This window comes from Eubalaena glacialis, chromosome 4, assembly GCF_028564815.1.
Source record: "Eubalaena glacialis isolate mEubGla1 chromosome 4, mEubGla1.1.hap2.+ XY, whole genome shotgun sequence".
NCBI classification, from domain to species: Eukaryota; Metazoa; Chordata; class Mammalia; order Artiodactyla; family Balaenidae; genus Eubalaena; species Eubalaena glacialis.
In genome coordinates, this window is record NC_083719.1 from 158,651,660 (window position 1) to 158,673,614 (window position 21,955).

At 45.0% G+C, this 21,955-nt stretch overlaps 2 protein-coding genes across 10 annotated transcripts in view; one reads left to right on the forward strand and one right to left on the reverse strand.

Moving 5' to 3' along the window:
- Nucleotides 1–6,384, forward strand: HNRNPAB (heterogeneous nuclear ribonucleoprotein A/B). Of its 2 annotated transcripts, XM_061190031.1 has the most exons (8): nt 1–249; nt 333–569; nt 1,309–1,477; nt 2,203–2,361; nt 2,536–2,667; nt 4,560–4,680; nt 5,356–5,496; nt 5,780–6,384. In XM_061190031.1, exons 2-8 carry the CDS (start codon nt 355–357, stop codon nt 5,848–5,850), a joined length of 1,008 nt encoding a protein of 335 aa, XP_061046014.1. In that variant the 5' UTR covers nt 1–249; nt 333–354; the 3' UTR covers nt 5,851–6,384. The 2 variants fall into 2 exon arrangements, with proteins under 2 accessions (XP_061046014.1, XP_061046015.1); XM_061190032.1 differs by lacking the exon at nt 5,356–5,496 and having other exon boundaries at nt 3–249.
- The window catches only part of PHYKPL (5-phosphohydroxy-L-lysine phospho-lyase), a 25,403-nt gene continuing 9,750 nt past the window's right edge, over nt 6,303–21,955 (reverse strand). For 3 of the 8 annotated variants that reach the window (XM_061190028.1, XM_061190023.1, XM_061190027.1), the window contains 5 exons: nt 10,766–10,920; nt 10,268–10,357; nt 8,289–8,419; nt 7,194–7,271; nt 6,305–6,735 (listed from right to left, as the gene is read on the reverse strand). In XM_061190028.1, the coding sequence (XP_061046011.1) occupies nt 7,222–7,271; nt 8,289–8,419; nt 10,268–10,357; nt 10,766–10,920 (426 nt within the window). In that variant the 3' untranslated portion in view covers nt 6,305–6,735; nt 7,194–7,221. Of the gene's footprint in view, nt 6,736–7,193; nt 7,272–8,288; nt 8,420–10,267; nt 10,358–10,765; nt 10,921–13,735; nt 13,792–16,642; nt 16,786–21,955 lie in introns of those variants that run through there. The other 5 variants (XM_061190025.1, XM_061190026.1, XM_061190024.1 and 2 more) reach the window with 5 other exon arrangements.

Consider the following 21,955-nt stretch of genomic DNA (forward strand, 5'->3'; position numbering starts at 1 on the left):
AGCGCCACGAGTCGGCATTGTCAGGCGGCAGCACCGCGCGGGCCCGGGAGAGTGTCTGTGTTGGTGGCTTTCGTGCGGCGGCGGCAGCGGCAGCGGCAGCGCAGGCCGAGGGAGGAGGGTGCGAGGTCGCGGCGGCTCCGTCGATAGACGGGGGAGAGGCCCGGCAGCGCAAGCGTGAGCGCGGCCGAGCCCGCGGTGCCTTCCCGGCGGGTGGGGACGAGCGGGCCCCGCGGCGTCATCGGCGGCGAGGTGAGCGGCCGGGCCCGCGGGTGGCGGGCGGGAGCCCGGGCGGGAGCGGCGCCGGCCTGATGCGTCGTGGCCGCTTGTTGCAGGAGCCGCGCGCCACGGCCTAGCATGTCGGAAGCGGGTGAGGAGCAGCCCATGGAGACGACGGGCGCCACCGAGAACGGACACGAGGCCGCCCCCGAAGGCGAGTCGCCGGTCGGGACTGGTGCTGGCACCGGGGTCGCGTCTGGCGCCGGAGGCGGGAGCGTGGCGCCCCAGGCCGGCAACCAGAACGGCGCCGAGGGTGACCAGATAAACGCCAGCAAGAACGAGGAGGACGCGGGGTAGGTGCGGCCGCGGGCCGACGAGGGGCGCCGCCTTTGTTCCGGGGCCGCCTTTTGTTGGCGCCACGCGGCGGGGGGAGGGGCGGGCGGCCGGGGCCTGCTTGCGGCCCGCAGACCAGCAACTCCGCGCCGCCGGCTTTCCGTGCGCGCCGGAGTTTGCAGGAGTTTGTTGGGTCGACTTTGGCGCCGCCCCGGGGCCGCTGGCTGGCGGCCCGGAAGGGGAGTGCGCTCGGACCCGGGGCCCGGCGGGTCGCGGACTGCCTGGGCTGCGTGGGCGGAGTTGGCGCGCGCCACGGCCTTCCTCCTCCGCCGCCTTTCCAGGGCGGAGTCACGGTCTGAACTCCGACTCGGTCCCGGAAGCCTTGAGTTCCTTGAGAGCGAGTGCTCGGAGGTGGCAGGGACCGTAGCGTTTTGATACACGGTTGTTAGACAAATTAGATTCCTTCCAGTTGTGAGTGCTCAGGGCCTAGCTCTCTGGCTAGGTTGTGCTTCCTTTCCCCATCTCCTTGGGCGTACGGATCACCTGAGGCTTTGTTAGGGTCAAGACTGGGTTTGGAAGGGTAGCGGAGATTTGTTAACATCTTTCAGAGGTAGAACCCTTATGGGCCCTAAGGGTAAACCTTTGTTCTGAATGGTGGCTTTATTTACAATCTTTTCAGTGAAAGCTTTGCTAGGGCCAGTCCTTCCGAAATGACAGCTTTCTAAGGCTTGATTCCCTGTTCTCACCCCACCTTTTCAGAAAAATGTTCGTTGGTGGCCTGAGCTGGGATACCAGCAAAAAGGACCTAAAGGATTATTTTACCAAATTTGGAGAGGTCGTTGACTGTACAATAAAAATGGATCCCAACACTGGCCGGTCAAGAGGGTTTGGGTTTATCCTCTTCAAAGATGCAGCCAGCGTGGAGAAGGTAAGCTGGGTACTTTATAATCAGAAGTCTGTGTATTCTATGAGGATACTATTCTTTAGACCATGATTGGCTTATGTGTTTTGCACATGGTTGGGTGCTTTGGGAAAAGCAGAGAGGTTGGGAACTTATGCTCTCCTATTTGAAGGGATTAAAAGTAGAGATTAAACGGAGGAGTGAGTGGGCTGGAGTGGTCCAGGAAGATTATAGTTGACCGTTTATTATTTTGTGCCTATTCTGGACCCTGCTGAAGCAGACATTTCATTGAGAGGACTAGAAGAGAGTCCATGGTTGCTGGGAGATAAGCATTATTTTACTCTCATTTTGTAGAAAACAAACCTAAGGCTCAGAAGGTTAAGTAGAAGAGATCACATAGCTAGTAAGGGGTGGAGTGTGAGGATTCCAGCCTTCACAGCCTAGCTCTAGCCTGTGCTTTTAATTATTGCTTTACTTCTGGAGGAGATAGGCCTTAAATTGGGGCTGCCTGGGCAGGAAGAGGGGTGCACGGCATGGGCAAAGACTGGTGGGGGGTTGAGGATAGATTTATAGGTGTTTAGGTAAACCAAGTGAAGTTTGGAGATAGGGTTGGGAAGTCAGATTGGGGGTAGAGTTTGAAGGGGGTGAAGCACATTTTGTGTGCCTGCGTTGGAGTCTTGTGGCTCAAAGAGAAGGTCCTTGTTCAGGGTCATGCTGCTGAGTTAGAACCCAGCTCCCTTCTGTTGGAACAGGTTCTAGACCAGAAGGAGCACAGGCTGGATGGCCGTGTCATTGACCCCAAAAAAGCCATGGCCATGAAGAAAGACCCAGTAAAGAAAATTTTTGTGGGGGGTCTGAATCCTGAAGCCACTGAGGAGAAGATCAGGGAGTACTTCGGCGAGTTTGGGGAGGTGAGTGTGTGGCTCCCGGAGTGGTCTGCCAGCTGCACCGAGGTTGCCTTCTTCCTGGTCCTTGGCACCTTGGCTGGCTGGATCTCTTTTTCACTCTGGTGTTCGTGGACTTTTTCTCCTGTGAGTTCCTTATAGGCTCTGCGATAGGGTCCTGAGCTTTGCTTATGTTTGTAGATTGAAGCCATTGAGCTTCCAATGGATCCAAAGTCGAACAAAAGACGAGGCTTTGTTTTCATCACCTTTAAAGAAGAGGAACCTGTGAAGAAAGTTCTGGAGAAAAAGTTCCACACCATCAGTGGAAGTAAGGTAAGGTGTCCCCAGCTGTGTGTTCTTGGCATTCTGCTGCTGGAGAGCTGGCCTTTGCAGGCGTGGATTAGGCATTGGGTTACCTCCAAGAGTTCTCCAGGGTAGACCTTACTGTTTTCTGCACTGTCTGCTGTCCTGATAGGGGAGGGGCAGGTTGTCCTGTCCTTCACGGAGCTCCTAGGCTGGTAGGACAGGATATGAGGGAGGCAGGAGAATGCTGGAGGCTTATATGGGGTAGGGAGTGTGCTGAGTAGCCTCTTCAGTTCCTGACTTAAAGGTAGAGGTCATGGTATTTGGGATCTAGAGTGCAAAGTGTGCAAGTCCTACAGTTAAGGTCTCAGAAGATTCTAAAATTGCCATTTACTAATTTCTGTGGTGAAGTCTTACCTGCTTTGGACATTGCTGCAGAGCTTTTCTCTTATCTTTATCTCCTGCCACAACCAAATCTGTGTTAGTTCCATCCCCTTTGGTTACTGGTTAAATTAAGCCCCACCCCAAAGATCCTTTCTAAAGAGCTCCCAGGGTCCTGGCCAGCTTAAATCTAGAGCCAGTTTTGACTTCAAATAAGCAAGAGTCCTGTGCAGTGAGGGGCAACTCTTCCCTCTGAACTCTGGACAGGAGAGAGGGTAGGTAGTTCATGCTTCAAGTGTTCTCCAGTGGCCGAGGCAGTTGGGAGCTGAGGGTGTGGCCCACTGGCAAGGTGTGGCAGGCTCTGCCTGAGCAGGAGTGGCAGCCAGATAAGGTGGGACACAGGGTGGGGCTCCTGGAAGCCTCAATCCTGGCTGGGAATTCGGAAAGATTGGATGTGGGATTGGGCCCCTAAATTTTATGTAAAATGAGATGGGATCATAGGGGCTGTTGGGTGAGACCTCATCCATTAATGGTTACCCCAGTGGACAGTGACATGGAAAGAGGCCTTTTTCTCTGTGCCATGATGTGAAACGGGCATGAAGAGCCTATTAGGGCACCATTAGTCAAACTGCTAGTGGTTGGTCTTGAAATAAGTGTATTTTAGCTGGTTGTATTCAGCATTTTTAACTTAGTAGGATAGAAAACATGAGATTGCATCACTTGGTAATTTGTCAATTTTTTGAGTATGCTTGTATGGGGACATCTTATGTAAAATGGTTTTTTAATTGGTCTTAATGGAGAGGGTTATGTGTCAGTGGATTTTCTTTTAAAAATATACTTAAAGCAGGAGCACTTGAAGGTCCATGACCCTACTCCCACCCACAGTAGGCAGAGTTTTGAGCAAAAAGGAAATTGACTCTTTGGGCCCTAAGAGGACACAGATATCTGGCCCATCCCAACAGCACACCAGTGGTTGGAGGAGAAAGGGGGAGCAGTATGGCCTTAGGGAAGGCTGCCCTGAGCCTCAGTGGCTTTCTTTATAAGATGGAGGTCAGGATTGCCACCTCAATAGTGTATTTGAGTGGAATGCTTTATTTATTCTGGGGGGAAAAAAGAACCTTTTTTCTCTAAGATCCCTTACCTGGGAAGCCTTCTCTGACTCCCTTCCCCAAGGTGGCACCAGACTGACACCTGGTGTGGTGTCTTGCTACACTGGACTGGCATTGGTCCAGCTGTCCCTCTTCTCCCACTTGTTAGAGCACCCAAGGGTGACCCATCAGTAGACCTACGGGTGTATCCCATTGTTTCAAGCACTCTGGGGAAAGCCTTGAGCCAAAAAGCCCATTGTGTGAGTTTTGGTCTGTCTAGGTTTTAGTTGTGGTTCTGAGAGCTAGTCCAAATGTGGTTTCCCACCCCAGCATGTGTTCTTGAGCAGATAGAGAAGATCTGCCTCCTGAACGTTTGTCAGCGAAGGCCTTTGTGCACACTCCCTGCCCAGGGCTTGTCCCACTGGCATGACCTTCTGTTCTCTTGGCTTTCAGTGTGAAATCAAGGTGGCTCAGCCCAAAGAGGTTTATCAACAGCAGCAGTATGGCTCTGGGGGCCGTGGGAATCGCAACCGAGGGAACCGTGGCAGCGGTGGTGGTGGCGGAAGTGGAGGAGGTGAGTGGAACCCAGATGAAGATGGGTCCTGTTTCCCTGCCTGCATGGAGCTTCTCTGCCTGTTTTGGGGGCTCTCTTGGCCTCTGGTGCTTGGTGCAGCAGGGTGGGCAGGATCAGGAATGGTTTTCCTGGGTTGAGGCTATGCTGCTGCTGCTGCTGCTGCTTGGAGTGGAAGAGCCCATCTTTCTCATGTGGTCTGGGGCCCCAGGGCAGAGGGGGCATCTGCATCAAGATGGGGTGTGCTTGGCTCTGTGGCTGTCCTGAGTCTTGGTATACCCGTGGGTGGGTGGGCTGAAGGGTAGGGCAAGGCTGTGCCAGGCGCTTAACCTCCTTCCATCCCAGGCCCCTCTGACTCCAAAGCCTGAACTCCATCCTTTTTAAGGCCAAGCTGCCAGGGAGGGTGGGGGTCATCAGAGGGTGATTTGAATGAGAGAGAGCTGCCTCGGTTGCCCCAGTGAAGTTAGTTTTCCATCCTGGCCTGGCCTTCTTATCCCCAGCTTGGGTCTCAGGTACAGGGCTGGGCCCAGGGCCCTCCCTCTACACCAGGACAGCAGCCCCTTGGCTTTTCTGAGTTGTCATAGTAACCTCGCCACCCAAAGGGCAGGATTTCCTCCATCCTAGCTCCTGCGTGTGCTAAATGGTCCATGGGCCCCTGTGCCCTGCTCCCCCCCACAGGTCAGAGTCAGAGTTGGAATCAGGGCTACGGCAGCTACTGGAACCAGGGCTACGGCTACCAGCAGGGCTACGGGCCCGGCTATGGCGGCTACGACTACTCGCCTTATGGTTATTACGGCTACGGCCCCGGCTACGACTACAGTAAGTAGGAGAGAGGGAGGCCCCCATCCACTCACCCACCCTGGGAGGCAGGACAGACAGTGCAGGGGCCACTGGCAGCAGGGGCTTTGGAGTCGGACAGGCTGGGCTTTGTGGCCTGGCTTGCTCACTGGAGCTACCCGATTTTGAGCTTTTGGGGCTCAGGAAGGTGGGGAAGATGTCCTATCAGAGTTGTTGGCTCTGGTGAGGATGCATATCAAGCGCCTGGCACAGGGGTAAATGCTCAGTAAGTTGTAGCTGCTCTCATTGTTGTTCTTGTCCCTAGGTCAGGGTAGTACAAATTACGGGAAGAGCCAGCGACGTGGTGGCCATCAGAATAACTACAAGCCATACTGAGGCTTTGGCAGGAGTGTCCGACTGACCGCACACGCTTTGTTTGGAGATCGAGTGAACACAATTATGTACCAAATTTAACTTGGCAAACTTTCTATGGGCTGTCCCATGTGCGTCTTATTTAAAATTTCCCCCCTGGAAATCACTCTCCTGTTTAATATATCCAGAGCTCTAGTTGTTTTAGGCAGCGTGTGGTGTCTCAAGAGGCCAGAGCGGCATTATGGGCTCATTTTTATTACCAGGTTACCCAGAGCCAGATTGGAGGGTCTGCTTCCTGCGGCCGCTCCGCAGCCTGGACCTGTGGACCCTGGTTGTAAAGAGTAAATTGTATCTTAGGAAAACAGTGTCACCTTTTTTCACCTTTAATTTTATATTATTTGTGTCATACATTTCCTATAATGGAAGTGTTAATTTTACTGTACTTTTTGGTACCTTTCGGGAATCTAATGTATTGTAAGGTATTTTACACGTGTCCTGATTTTGCCACGACCTGGATATTGAAGCTATCCAAGCTTTTGAAATAAAAATTTAAAAACCCCCAAGCCTGGGTGAGTGTGGGATACACTGTGAAGGGGGGCAGGTGCTCCAGAGCTCCAGTATCCTCCAAGACCACCTAACTGCATCCTGTCAGGCATAAGCACACACTCTCCACATCTTTGGTTAGTTTCTTTTAATGACTTGGCCCTGCCTAGGACTTGTGCCCCTTTAAAGAAAGTGGAGTGGCTCAGATATTTGGGGCAGCTATTCAAGGGGGTGAAGTACAATGAGGGTTACCACCCTCAGTGGGGACACTGCCCCAGGGCAGTTCGAATCTGGAGCACCTTGGAACACCTGTCTTGACTTGCCATTGGAAATGGGATTCTCTCTCCCAGCAAAGACAGTGTGAACCTAAAGACAAGAGCAGACACACAAAGGGCCAGCTGGATCTGGGCAAGATGGTGCCCCTCCTGGTTTTAACAGCCACCTGTGGCAGGGCCTGTTTGTTGGCCTGATTGGAGCACCCCAAGTCTAGTGGCTGAGGCCTAAGATAGCTAGTTGTAAGACACAGCATTTGGCTGGGGCTGCAGGTAGATAAAGCCTGGCAGAAGCTCTCCCATAGAGGAACCGGCTGGAGAAGGGAGGAAATAGCTATACTCTTTTCTCAGCCATCAAATACAAACTTAAGTACTTTGGAGATTTTTCAAGGGTAGGGGATGGGGAAAGGCCAAGGCAGCCAGAGCCTCCCAGTATTAAAACTAACCTGTGGGAAGGGGACATCACTTGGAACAAGAATGTTGAAGGAGCTACTAATGGATGATAAGGAACCCAGTTCTGGTTCTCTAGGAACAAGAAGTAAGGCCACTTACCTAGAGGACACCCCTCAGCAGAGCTGCCTCAGGGCTGGAGCCTCAGTGTCTCACAACTTCTCACTTTCTCTTCCATGTCTGAAAAAGATGGTCAACATTTCTCCTCTGCTAAAGACTTCTGCCTTCAGTGTCCAGGCTTCTTGGATGGCAGTGTGGAGATTGGGCCCACTGGCCTGTCCAAGCCCACATCCCACCCTTTACCCATGTGTACAGGCCACCACAGGGTTAGCAACAATTTCCCAAGAGGACAAAACCAGCACTCAGATTTCCTGAGGCTTCCAGGCTCAACTGAAGTCCCCTCTATACAGTAACTCCAAGCCAGTTCTGTGCCCAGTCAGCTTTTCCTCCGCAGGCTTCCTGAAAATACAGTCCCTTCCCCCGGCAGGTTCCGTACCACCTCCAGTTGTGTCTAGTAGGGACTGGCCTCAGCTCTAGAGACCTGGGGACAGCAGTGAAATAGCCTGGGGGTGGGGTGGGGGTGGTTGTAGCTGGGCTGCTCTGATCTCTACCAGGAAGATAGCATTTTGCCTATTTTGGGGTCCCCCACTGAGCTCTGTACATGCAACATGGCCTCAGTGCATAGATGTGTCCAATTTGGTAATTATAGATTTCCTTGTAAGTGGATTTAGGGGAGAGCTTGACTTTCCTAAATGATTAGGAGCGTGCAGAGGGATTTCATGTTGTGTTGAATCAGTCCAGGGTACAAATCTCATTTCAGCCACTTAGCAGCTGAAAAAAGAAAGTTCCTGCCACCTACATCTCAGGGAGGCTTTAAGGACACAATGGAATCTCCCACTAGTTCTGATAGTTGGGCTTAAAAGCCCAGCCCTGCTTCCCCTGTCCTGCATGCCACACTGGTGCCTGCCCAGGCAGGATGGGTGGTGGCTCAGTTCCCACCTATCCAGGGCTCAGATTTTTGGGGGGCACAGGCAGAAATAGGGGAGGCCTCCACTTCAGCTCCCTACTCCCTGCACTGTTCAGAGGATACCTGGCTCAGCTGTTGCACCCCTGTCCCTGGGCATGCTGGGAGGTCCTAGCTCCAGGCTGGGTTCTAGAGACACAGTTATCAGCTGCCCCTTGGGTCTCCAGGCTCACCTGTCAGGATGGCATCCAGCTTTGCTACCACGTGTTGTGCGTTGTCCAAGCTGAAACACATCGGGGGCTTGAACTTCAGGACATTCCTCCCGGGGCCATCAGTGCTCAACAAAATGTAGTTTTCTTTCAGCCTGCAAGGATAGGACAAGGACACAGCAGGGCCTGCTGCCCACCAGCCAAGGGCACTTCACATGGGCCTTTCAGACCTTCCTCAGCCTGGCTTTGGCCTCGTGGGCGGGACTCCAGCCACACTGCCCTCAGAACCTTCCATAGGCCAGTTCCCACTAGGATACAGCCCTGGCCACCCCCTGCCAAACTCCTGCCCAACTTTATGGCCCAGCATCAGAGGCCCCTGTCTGGGGTGCCCTGCATCTGGCCCTGAGCCTGCTGCCCCCCCCCCCACCAGCAGGGGTCTTGCTTCATCCATCCCTGGAGCCCCAGTTGAAGCCAAGCTGAGATTGGCCACGGGGCTACAATGTGGACAGCAAGAGTCCCTGCATTTTTCATTTTAACATATGGTTTATGTGACATCGTATGGTTTACTTTTTATATGGAAAGTGTCCAACATTCACAGAGTAGTACAGTGAACCCATGGAGCCCTCACCTAGCTTCTACCTTCCCCGCCAACCCTTTCTCTACTCTGCCCACAGGTTATGTTGTAACCCCAGACAGGACTATCCAGTTTTAATTGCCAGTTCTTTTTGGAAGTTATTTAACATTATCATTGGTATCTAATAATTGTTTTTAATATTCCACATTTACACTTTTAACCTAGGAAGGTATTTTGGCCTCTGAGAGAAGAGGTCTGATGTGACTGTATTTATACTCTCTGACCCCCCCCCCATTCTTTTTTATTTATTCCTCTTATGTAAGTCTTGTCAGGAGCAGGGTGTCCTCAGCCTGCCCCTGGCTCCTTTCTTGCATCCCAGTCTTCCTGGCACTGACAACATCTGGGCTAGAAAGATCAGGTTCTGGACTTTAAATACAGCTCTGCCTTTAGCAGGGTGACTGCCACTGAAACACCGGTCCACCTGGTTCCTGTTTCTTCACTGAACTGGAGAAACCACAGGGGTGATTGTAAGGTGGAGGAGGTCAGGCTTGGCTGAGGATCTGACTCCCTCCTTCCCACAGACTATCCTGAATTTCTGAGTCTTGAGGCTCCCTGGGGGAAGGGGTGGGTGAGCTGGTGGATGTGCCCAACCAGCAGAGAGAAGGCAGGGGCTGGGCAGCCACGTAGGAGGGGTCAGCTTCAAAAACCATGTGGAGAGAATGATTTTTACGTGAATACTGTTTACGTGAATTCGAAACAGAATGACGCACATTTCACAACTTGAATAAGGACACGCATCAAACACTAGATGGGTTTTCCAAGGTGGGGGAAGGGGGTAGGAGTGAGGAATGGAAATAAAAAGGAAGTAACTAAACAAGAAGGGAAAGGGTCCTGGGGCTTGGGTCCTGCCTGGGGTTCAAGTGAACATGCGAACCAGAACTGGGAGCGAGGGCTTCTGAGTCCTGAGATGCTGAGTCATCCAGACACTCCCCACCCAGACAAGGAACAGGAGTCCTATTTGAAAACCCTCTAGGAATGGGGAGTCTGGTTCTGCCACAATCCCAGCTGTGGCTCTGGAGAAGCTGCTTCCCTCGGGCAGCCTGGGGCTGTGAAATGCAGCGTTGGGGCTGCCGGGGTCTGAGAGCTCCTGCAGCGTTGGCATTCTTGGCAGAAGTGTCTGCTCAGGCTGGGAATGGCCCGCACCCATCTGAAGCCTTTGCTGCCAGGCACTGGGTACAGAGCTGATAGGGCCGCTTTCTCTGTCCGCAGAGCCCAGTCAAAGGGGTGCACAGATTGGCAGCCCTCTAACCCAGAGTCTAAAAGCTGCCTCCTTCAGTCAACCCTGTGGGCCCAGCGTGCCCGGGAGAGGCAAGAGGGGAGCTCTTTCCCAGTCACGGCCGTAGAAACAAGTTGTTCCAAGAAAAAATACCTGGACACCACATAGTCAGCCTCTTCAGTTGCTGGCATCCTCGTGGCCTCATCTTTGATCAGATCCACACCAATGAAGAGCCCAACGCCCCTGGAGCAGAAGGTGACATCTCAGGAGGCCAGGCCTGAGGGACCATGGCCCTTGCTCTCACCCTCTGCCTGGGCCTCAGCCAAGCCCCTGTCAGAAAGCCCACCAGGCTTGCACCTCTGCCTCCTGGGGAGGCTGAGAGCTGTAGGAACCCTTGGAGGGTGGTAAAACAGTTCCAGGAAGTAACTGTGATGGTGAGGGGCCCTCAATGTGGATAGAGGAAAGTTTGATCCTGGCTTCACCCCCCTCCTCCCTCCAGAGATGCCATCTTGGGCAACAGCACCTGTAGGTGCTTCAGTTCCTCCTCTGTGGAGTGGAGATAAAAGTTCCCACCATCTCAGGTGGTGATGAGGTGAGTGAAGGAACCACACCAGGCCCCTGGCAGGTGGTGACTGCTACCCTGAGCCTCACCTGATGTCCCCAAGGATGGGATGTTTGGCTTTCTGCTGTCCAAGGAGCTCCATCAGGAAGCTGCCCACAGAGGCAGCATGAGCCTGAAGCTGCTCCTTCTCCAAGACATCCAGGACGGCCAGCCCTACAGCGCAGGACACTGGGCTGCCCCCAAACTGAGCCAGGGGACAAAGAGCATGTCAGGTGCTCAGCAGAGTGGGCCATGCCCCAGGGACTGTGAAGGGCAGCAGAACTGCCACACACATTGCAAAGGCAGTGATGAGCACAGGCCTGAACCCCTCAGGGCTCAGCATGCTGGGCAGTAAATGGGGTTCTCCTGAGGCCCCCATGGGTTGTCCCACCTTTCCAGGTGCTAATGTGACTGTAATCCAGGCCAAGTACCCCCAGGGGCGCAATAGGATCCCCAAGAACATGCAAAAATCAGAGGAGAGGATGTACTGGGCATTCCTACCCACACTAATGTTTTTTGTCAAAAGGCTTCAGGGCCCCATCTCATGGACTGGACCCAGACCCACTGCATTGCACTGCCCATCACCTCTTTCAAGGATGGTCAAGAGCAGCATGCCAGAGCCACACCCAGGAAAAGCCACTCTGTGTGGTTCCAGCTCACAGCTGCTGGCTAAGCCCAAGGCAGATTTTAGGGCGCAGAGCACAAGCTGCCTGTGAGCCAAATGCAGCCTGAGGATTCATTTTGTTTGGCTTGTGTAGCATAATTAAAAGTTTTGGATTAGGTGCTAATGTCTTAAGAAGAGACTTAACACAAAAATATGTCTGACTTAAAACAAACCTAACCTATCTGGCTACATTGGCACTAGCTGTTCCCTTCAGGCACCCTGAGTGCTTTGACTCACTTCCTCCACCTGGCCCTGCAGGTGTCTGAGGACCTGCACTGCAGAGAGTCAGAAGGAAGGGGGTCTCCTGCAGACCATCTTTTTTTTTTTTTTAAACTATCTTAAAAAAACCACAAAACTTTATTGAGGTATAGTTTATATACAATAAACTGCATATATTTAAAGTGTATATGGTTCAGTGTGACTTGACAAATGTATATACCTGTGGAACCTCCACTACCATGAAAATACAAAACATTTCCATCATTCCCCAAAGTTCCTTGTGCTTCCATCCACTACTGGCCCAGGCAACCACTGACTTGCTTTCTGTCAGTATAGTTTTGCCTTTTCTGGAATGTCATATGAATGGAATCACAAAATATGTAACCTTTTGTGCCTGGCTTCTGCTCAACATGTTTTTAAAATTCATCGATAATGTTGTGTGTATTGGTAATTTATTCATTTTATGGCTGCATAGTATTCCATTGTATGGACACCACAATTTGTTTATCCAAATTCCTGTTGATAGACCCTTGGGGCTTATTTTGATTTTTGGCTATTTACAAATAAAACTGTTATAAACATTTATAACAAGTCTTTTTGTTAACATACGTTCTCATTTCTCTTGGGTAAATACCTAGGAGTGGAACTGCTGGATGGCTTGATAAATGTATATTTAACTATATAAAAAACGTGAAACTGTTTTCCAAAGTCGTACCATATTACATTCCCACCATTAGTCTATGAAATCCCAGTAGCTCCACATCCTCAAAAACATTTGGAATTGTTGCATTTTTTAATTGCAGCCATTCTAATGGGTATGCAGTGGTATCCTGTAGACCATCTTGAAAATTTGCTTGCAGAACCTCATACTTGTGATCATAAAAAGCTTCCTAGGTGATTTGCTGTGAGGCAGCTTTCTGATATGCCCAAAGCAAATTATGTGTGAGATGGACACAGGGGATGGATTGAGGCTACTTATTGCATATTATCAACTGTGAACTTATTATAAAAGGTTGTATGTTCTACCCACAGCATCTTTGGTTTAGAATTGTGGCCTGGCCAAGATGCTGAACTAGCATAATAACATAGTTATCTGTTCTGAACTAGTTCATAACAGAACTAGTTCAGAAAAGGCCATATACAAACAAACAACAACAAAAAGCATCAACAACAAACCATGAGGAGGGAAAATGATTTCCAATGTTGCCACATTATATTATTTAAAAATGTCTAGTTCTAAACAGAAAATTATGAATCATGAAAAGACAGAAGAAAGCATGGCCCACATATGGGGTGGTGGTGGTGGTGGGGGGTGTGGATACAATCAATAGAAACTGTTCTGGAGGAAGCCCAGATGATGGCCTTATTAGACAAAGACTTTTTCTTTTTTTTTTAGACAAAGACTTTAAATCAGATATTATAAATATGCTTAAACACTAAAGGAAACCATATCTAAAGAATTAAAAGCTATGCATGAAAATGGTGTCTTGCCAAATTTGGAATATCAATAAAGAAATAGAAATTATAAAAAAGAACTAAATAGAAAGTCTGGAGTTGAAAAGCACAGTAGCTGAAATGAAAAATTCACTAAGAGGCTCAACAGCAGATTTAATCAGGCAGATGAAAGAATCAGCAAACTTGAAGATATGTTGATTGAGACTGTCCAGTCTGAAAATCAGAAAGAAAAAAGAACAAAAAAAATGAACAGAGCCTCAGAGACCTGTGGAACACAAGCATACCAACATATGCAAATAAGAAAATAAGAATTCCAGAAGGAGAGGAGAGGAAGGGGCAGAAAGAATATCTGAAGAAACAATGGACAAAAACTTACTAAATTTGATTAAACACCAAGGTTAAACACCAAGATTAGATTGTTTGTAAACAATCTAAACATCCAAGGAACTCAATGAACTCCAAGTAGAATAAACAAGTTTCATACCTAGACACAACATAACCAAGGTACTGAAAAACAAGAACAAAGAGGGTGGGTAAATGGGTGAAGGTCGTCAAAGGTAAAAAAATTCCAGTTATAAAATAAATAAGTCACAGGGATGTAAGGTACAGCATGGTGACTATAGTTAATAATACTGGGGACTTCCCTGGTGGTCCAGTGGTTAAACTCTGTGCTTCCACTGCAGGGGGCTTGGGTTCGATCACTGGTCAGGGAACTAAGATCCCACGTGCTGCACAGCGCTGCCAGAACAAACAAACAAGCAATACTGTATTGTATATTTGAAAGTTACTAAGAGAGTAGACCTTAAAAGTTCTCATCACAAGAAAAAAAACTGTAACGTTACAGTGATGGATGTCAAGTAAACTTATTGTGGTTATCATTTTGCAATACACACAAATATTGACTCATTATATTATACACCTGCAACTAATATGATGTTGTCTGTCAATTATACCTCAAAAAAAAAAAAAAGGACAAAGAGAGAATATTGAAATTAGCAAGAGAGAAGCAACTCATCATGTACAAGAGATTCTCAACAAGATTAATAGCTGATTCCTCATCAGAAACCCTAAAGGCCAGAAGGCAATGGGATGACCTATTCAAAGTGATGAAAGAAAAATACTGTCAGTCCAGAATTCTATATAAAGTAAAAGTATCCTTCAAAGATAAAGGAGACAGGAATTCCCTGGTGGTCCAGTGGTTAGGACTCTGTGCTCTCACTGCCAAGGGCCCAGGTTCAATCCCTAGTTGGGGAACTAAAATGCAACATCCCACAAGATGCGTGGTGCAGAATAAAAAAGAAAGGAAAGAAAAGAAAGAAGGAAAAAGAAAGAAAGAAAGAAAAAGAAAAAGAGGAGAAACTAAGGTAGTTCTAGATAATGAAAAAATTTGTCAGCAGCAGATCTACTTTACATGAAATACTAACAGTATTTCTTCAGGCTGAAATGAAAGGACATCAGACAGTAAATCAAATCCACATGAAGAAATAAAGAGCACTGGTAAAGACACAAGTAGGTTGAAAGCAAGAGAGTGAAGGTATGCCATGCAAACAGTAACCAAGAGAGCTGGGGTGGCTGTAGTAATATCAGACATAAAAGACTTGCAAGATTAAAATTGTTATTAGCAACACAGGAAAACATAATGATAAAAGAGTCAATCTATCAAAATGATATAACCACTACAAATACATATGTACTTAACAACAGAGCCCCCAAATACGTAAAGCAAAAAATGAACTGAAAGGAGAACTACAGAATTCAATAAGAATAGTTGGAGAGTTCAGTCTCTCATTTTCAATAATAAACAACTAGACAGAAGATCAACCAAGAAGTAGAAGGCTTGAACAACACTATAAACCAACTAGATCTAATAGTTATATACAGAACACTCCACTTCAAAAAAGCAGTATAAATACTCTTCTCGAGTGCACATGGAACATTCTCCAGGATAGACTATATATCAATATATTAGGCTATAAAACAAGTGTTAATATATTTTAAAAGTCTGAAATCACAGAAAGTATCTTTCTCACCACAGTGGAATGAAACTAGAAATAAATAACAGAACACTGAAAGACTAAAAATATATGTGAAAATTAAATAACATGCTTAAACAAACAATGGGTCAAAGAAGTCACAGGGAGATTAAAAAATATTTAGAGATAAATTAAAAAGAAAGCACAACAAACCCAAACTCATGGGATGTGGTAAAAGTAATGCTTACAGAAAACTTCATGTCTGTAAATACTTCTGTTAAAAAAAAACTCAAATGAATATTTCCACCTTAAGAAAGTATAAAAAAGAAGAGCAAACTAAATCCAAAGCAAAAATAAAGGAAATCATAAAGACTACAGTGGAAATAAATAGAAATATAGAAAAACAATAGAAAAAAATCAACAAAACCAAAAGTTGATTCTTTGAGACAATCAACAAAATTGACAAATGTTAGCTAGACTGACCAAGATAAAAAGAAGAGTCAAATTACTAAGATCAGGAATGAAAGAGGACACATCACTGCCAATCTTACACAAGTAAAAAGAAGTATAAGGGAATAATGTGAACAACTGTCTGTCAACAAGCTAGATAACTTAGATGAAATGAACAAATTCCTAGAAAGATAAAAAATATTGGCACTGATTCGAGAAGAAATAGAAAATCTGAATAGACCTGTGGCAAGTAAAAAGAATGAATTAGTAATAAAAAAATCCTCACAAAGCAAAGCCTAGAACCAGATGGCTTGCTTCACTGGTGAATTCTACCAAAACGTTGAAAGAATTACTACCAATCTTTCAAAAGTCTTCCAGAAAATAGAAGAGGCATGAACACTTCCTGGATCATTCTTTGAGGCCAGTATTACCCTGATACCAAAACCAGACAATGATATCCCAAGAAAACTATAGATCAATATCTCTTAAGAACATAGATGTAAAAATCCTCAAAAATTACAATAGCAAACTTAATCTAGCAACATATAAAAAGGATTATACACCATGATCATGTGGGATTTACCTCAGCAATGTAAAGTTGGTTTGACATGTGAAAATCAAATAATGTAATAAACCATATTAATAGGATTAAGGACAAAAAAAAATCACATGATCATTACAATAAACGAAGAAAAAGCATTTGACAAAACCCAACAGACTTCATTTTAAAAGCTCTCAACAAATTAGGAAAAAAGGGGAACTTCTTCAACCTGATAAAAGGCTTCTATGCAAAACTCACAGCTGATATTATACTTAACAGTGAAAGACTGAATGTTTTCCCCTAAGATTAGGAACAAGACAAGATGTCTACTCTTGCCATTTGTAGTCAATATTGTACTGGAGGTTCTAGGGCAATTAGGCAAGAAAAAGAAATAAAAGGCATTCAGAATGGAAAGGAACAAGTAAACCATTTCTATTCACAGATGATATAATTTGGTGCACAGAAAATTCTACAGAATCTATAAAAAACTACTAGAGCTAATAAATGCATTCAGTAAGGTTGCATGATACAAGATAGATATCCAAAAATCAATTGTATTTCTATATACCAGCAATGAAGCATCTTAAAGTGAAATGAAAAAAACAATTCCATTTATAAAGGCATGAAAAAGAATACAATACTTAGGAGTAAATTTAACAAAAGTAGTTCAAGACTTTTACAGGGACTTCCCTGGAGGTCCAGTGGTTAAGACTCTGTGCTTCCACTGCAGGGGGTGTGGGTTCAATCCCTGATCAGGGAACTAAGATCCTGCATGTGGTGCGGCCAAAAAAAAAAAAAAAAAAAAGACTTTTACAATGAAAATTATGAACATGATTGAAAACAATTAAAGACCTCCATAAATGGACAGATATCTCATGTTTATGGATTATAAGACTTAATACTATTAAGATGGCAATACCCTCCAAATTGATCTACAGATTCAATGCAATCTCTTATCAAACTCCAAGCTCTTTTTTGGTAGAAATTGACAAGCTGATTATGAAAATTCATATTGAAATGCAAGGGACCCAGAATAGCCAAAACAATCTTCAAAAAGAAGAACAAAGACTGGAGGATTAACAGTTCCTGATTTCAAAACATACTACAAAGTATAGTAGTCTAGACTGTGTGCAACTGGCAGGAGGATAGATTTTTGATCAGTGGAACAGAACTGGAAGTTTACAAATAAACCATTAAATCCATACATTTAGGACTTCCCTGGTGGTCCAGTGGTTAAGAATCCGCCTTCCAATGCAGGGGACGCAGGTTCAATCACTGATCGGGGAACTAAGATCCCACATGCCACGGGGCAACTAAGCCCATGTGCTAGATCTAGAACACGCGCACCACAACTAGAGAGCCTGCGCACTGCAACTACTGAGCCTGTGTGCTGCAACGAAAGATCCTGCATGCCACAACAAAGATCCCGTGTGCTGCACCTAAGACCCAATGCAGCCAAATAAATAAATAAAAATCCATGCATTTACGGTTGATTTTTTAAAAAATTCATTTATTTAATTTTTGGCTGCATTGGGTCTTCGCTGCTGCACACGGATTTTCTCTAGTTGCTGAGAGCGGGGGCTACTCTTTGTTGCAGTGCGTGGGCTTCTCATTGTAGTGGCTTCTCTTGTTGCAGAGCACAGGCTCTAGGTGCGTGGGCTTCAGTAGCTGTGGCACACGGGCTTCAGTAGTTGTGGCTCGTGGGCTCTAGAGTGCAGGCTCAGTAGTTGTGGCGCATGGGCTTAGTTGCTCCACGGCATGTGGGATCTTCCCGGACCAGGGTTCAAACCCACGTACCCTGCGTTGGCAGGCGGATTCTTAACCACTGCACCACCAGGGAAGCCCTGGTTGATTGATTCTTGACAAGGGTGCCAAGACCATTCAATGGGATAAGATATAATAAAGAATAGTCTTTTCAGCAAAAGGTGTTGGGACAACTGGATATCTATATGCAAAGTTAAGTAACCCCACCTCATACCATATTTAAAAACTAGCTCAAAATGGATCCAATACCTAAATATAAGAACTAAAACTGTAAAATTCTAGGAAGAAAACAGAGGTGTAAATCTTCATGACCTTTGATTAGGCAATGGTTTGTTAGCTATGACTGCAAAGTACAAACAACCAAAGAAAAAATAAACTGGACTTCATCAAAATTAAAAACTTACGTGCTTCAAAGGATACTACCGAGAAAGTGAAAAGACACCTCAAATAATGGGAGAAAATACTTACAAATTATATATTTGGTAAGAATCTAGTATTTAGGATACACAAAGAACGCTTACAACTCAGCAAAAAAAGACAGGTAACCCAATTAAAAAATGTGCAAAGGATATATTCTTTGGAATACATATGTCATATATATTGGGATACATATATATATATATAAATGGTGAATAAGCACATGAGAAGATTCTCAACACCTCTAGCCATCAGGCAAATGCAAATCATAATGAGATACCACTTCACACTCACTATGATGGCTATAATAAAAGAGAAAAAATAAATGCTGGAGAGGATATGGAGAAATTGGAACCCTCATACGTTGCATGTAAAGTGGTATAGCTGCTTGGAAAAAGTTTGTCATTCCTCAAAAAGTTAAACTTAAGAGTTGCCATATGACCCAGCAATTCCACTCATAGGTAAGGTATACGCTCAAAAGAACTGAAAACATTCCATACAAAAACATCTACACTGAATGGTCAACTGCAGCATTATTCATAATAACCAAGGAGAGGAAACAACCAAAACATTAACTGAAGAATGGATAAATGAAACATGGTATACTCATACAATGAAACATTAATCATTCATAAAAAGGAATGAAGGACTGATTCATGCTATAGCATGGATGAACCTTGAAAACATTATGCTACGTGATAGAAGCCAGACACAAAAGGTCACATATTGTGTGACTGCATTTATGTGAAATGTCAAGAACAGGCAAATCCATGGAGACAGTAAGAAGGTTAGTGATTGCCAGTACTTGTAGAGAAAAGGCAATGGGGAGTGATTGCTAATGGGTATGGAGTTGCTTTTTGGGGTGATGAATATGTACTACAACAATGAAAATTAAGACAGTGATAAAGGCTGAACAACTTGGTGAGTATACTACAAAAGACTGAATTGTACTTGAATTAAAAACCATTGAATTTGTATTTGAAAGAGTAAATTTTATAGTATGTGAATTATATCTCAACTAAAAAAGAATCAGTGATTTCAGCGTTTTTAACAGCAACACTGCATGCAAGGTGACAATGGAATACACTTTTTAAAATGAATCCATCAGCACTGACTTTATTTATTTAGGCCATGCCGCGTGGCATGCAGAATCTTAGTTCCCCGACCAGGGATTGAACCTGTGCCCCCTGGAGTGGAAGCATGGAGTCTTAACCACTGGACAGCCAGGGAAGTCCCTGGAATATACTTTTACAGTAACTAGGACCTAGATTTTATTTTTAGCTAAAATAGTTAAATATGAGGGCCTGACACAAATACCCTTAGGCACAGAAGACCTCAGAAGGTTTGCAACATAAAGGCTTGCACTGAAATGAATTTGGGATGAAATACTTGTAATACAGATACTTAAATAAAATAGGAAGGATTAAAAGACACAGAAAAGAATGGTAAACTGAAATTATAAATTAAGATGCTAGCAATAGGCCTAAATATATCAATAGTTACGTTAAATTTAAAGTCATTACTTTGAAGTCAAATATTAACAGATTTGGGCAAAACCCCAAATTCTAGATATATGCTGGTTAAAAGAAATACACCTAAAGCATGAGCACACAAGGCTGAAAATAGAAGGGTGGAAAATAATACATTGGGTAATTGATAGTCAAAAGAAAGCTGACTTAGCTTTATAATATCAGATAAAATAAACTTTAAGACCAAAAACATTATTAAGAATGGAAAAGATTACTCCATATGATAAAAGACTCAATTCTTGAGAAACTGCACAGCCACATGCAAAAGAATGAAACTGGACCACTATTTTATACCATACACCAAAAATTAACTCAAAATGGACCGAAGATTTGAATGTAAGACATGAAATCATAAAACTCCTAAAGAAAACAGAGGCGGTATAAGCTCCTTGACATTGGTCTTGGCAATGATTTTTTGGATTTGACACTGAAAGCAAAGGTAACAAAAGCAAAAATAAACAAGTGGGACTACATCAAACTAAAAAGCTCTGCACAGCAAATCATCAACAAAATGAAAAGGCAATCAACTGACTGGGAGAAAATATTTGCAAATCATGTATCTGATAAGGAGCTAATATCCAAAATATATAAAGAATTCATGTAACTCGGTAGCAAAAAACAAAGCAATACAATTAAAAATTGGGTAGAGGGGCTTCCCTGGTGGCGCAGTGGTTAAGAATCCACCTGCCAATGCAGGGGACACGGGTTCAAGCCCTGGTCCAGGAAGATCCCACATGCCACGGAGCAACTAAGCCCGTGCGCCACAACTACTGAACCCACGTGCCACAGCTACTGAAGCCTGTGCACCTAGAGCCTGTGCTCTGCAACAAGAGAAGCCACCACAATGAGAAGCCTGTGCACGTCAACAAAGAGTAGCCTCCACTCGCCGCAACTAGAGAAAGCCCGCACACAGCAACGAAGACCCAACACAGCCAAAAATAAATAAATTAAATAAATAAATTTTTAAAAAAATTGGGTAGAAGATCTGAATAGACATTTTTCCAAAGAAGACATACAGATGGCTAACAGGTACACGAAAAGGTGCTCAACACCACTAATCGTCAGGGCAATGCAAATCAAAACCACCATGAGATGTCACCTCACACCTGTTAGAATGGCTATTATCAAAAAGACCAGAAATAACAAGTGTTGGCAAGGTTGTGGAGAAAAAGGAATCCTTGTGCATTGTTGGTGGGAATGCACATTGGTGCAGCCACTATGGAAAACAGTATGGAGGTTACTCAAAAAACTAAAAATAGAACTACCATGTGATCCAGCAATTCCACTTTGGATATTTATCTGAAGGAACTGAAAATACTATCTTAAACAGCTATCTGCAACCCTACAGTCATGGCAGAATTATTTACAATAGTCAAGATATGTATCTGTAGATTGATGAATGGAATATATATATATATATATATATATATATATTTATATTTATATAAAATTCAGCCCTAAAAAAGAAGGAAATCTTGCCATTTGCAACAAGATGCTTTCATAACTTAAGGGCATTATGCTAAGTGAAATAAATCTGACAGAGAAGACAAATACCATATGATTCCACTTATATATGGAATCTAAGAAAACCAAAAACCAAACACCCAAAAAACTCTGAACTCTTAGATACAGAGAACAGATTGGTGATTGCCAGAGGTGGGGGTGGGCGAAATGGGTGAAGGGGGTCAAAAGGTACAAACTTTCAGGTATAAAATAATTAAGTCCCAGGGACGTAATGTACAGCATAGTGACTGTAGTTAATAATACTGTATTGTAAGTTGAAAGCTGCTAAGAGAATAGATCTTAAAGGTTCTCATCATAAGAAAAAAAAAAATTGTAACCATGTATGGTGATGGATGTTAACTAGACTTATCGTGGTGATCACACTATATATATACATATATACACATATATATATATACACACATATATACATACACACAAAGTATTGTATCATTACGTTGTACACCTGCAATCAATATAATGTTATATGTCAATTATACCTCAATCAAGAAGAAGATTCAATTCCCAATGAACATACAGAAATAAAAATATATATATACTGGGAATTCCCTGGCAGTCCAGTGGTTAGGACTCCATGCTTCCACTGCCGAGGGCACAGGTTCAATCCCTGGTCGGGGAAGTAAGATCCCACAAGCCAAGCAGCGCGGCCAAAAAAAACCAAAAGTATATATATATATACTACTTAATATTATTAAGTAGTATAC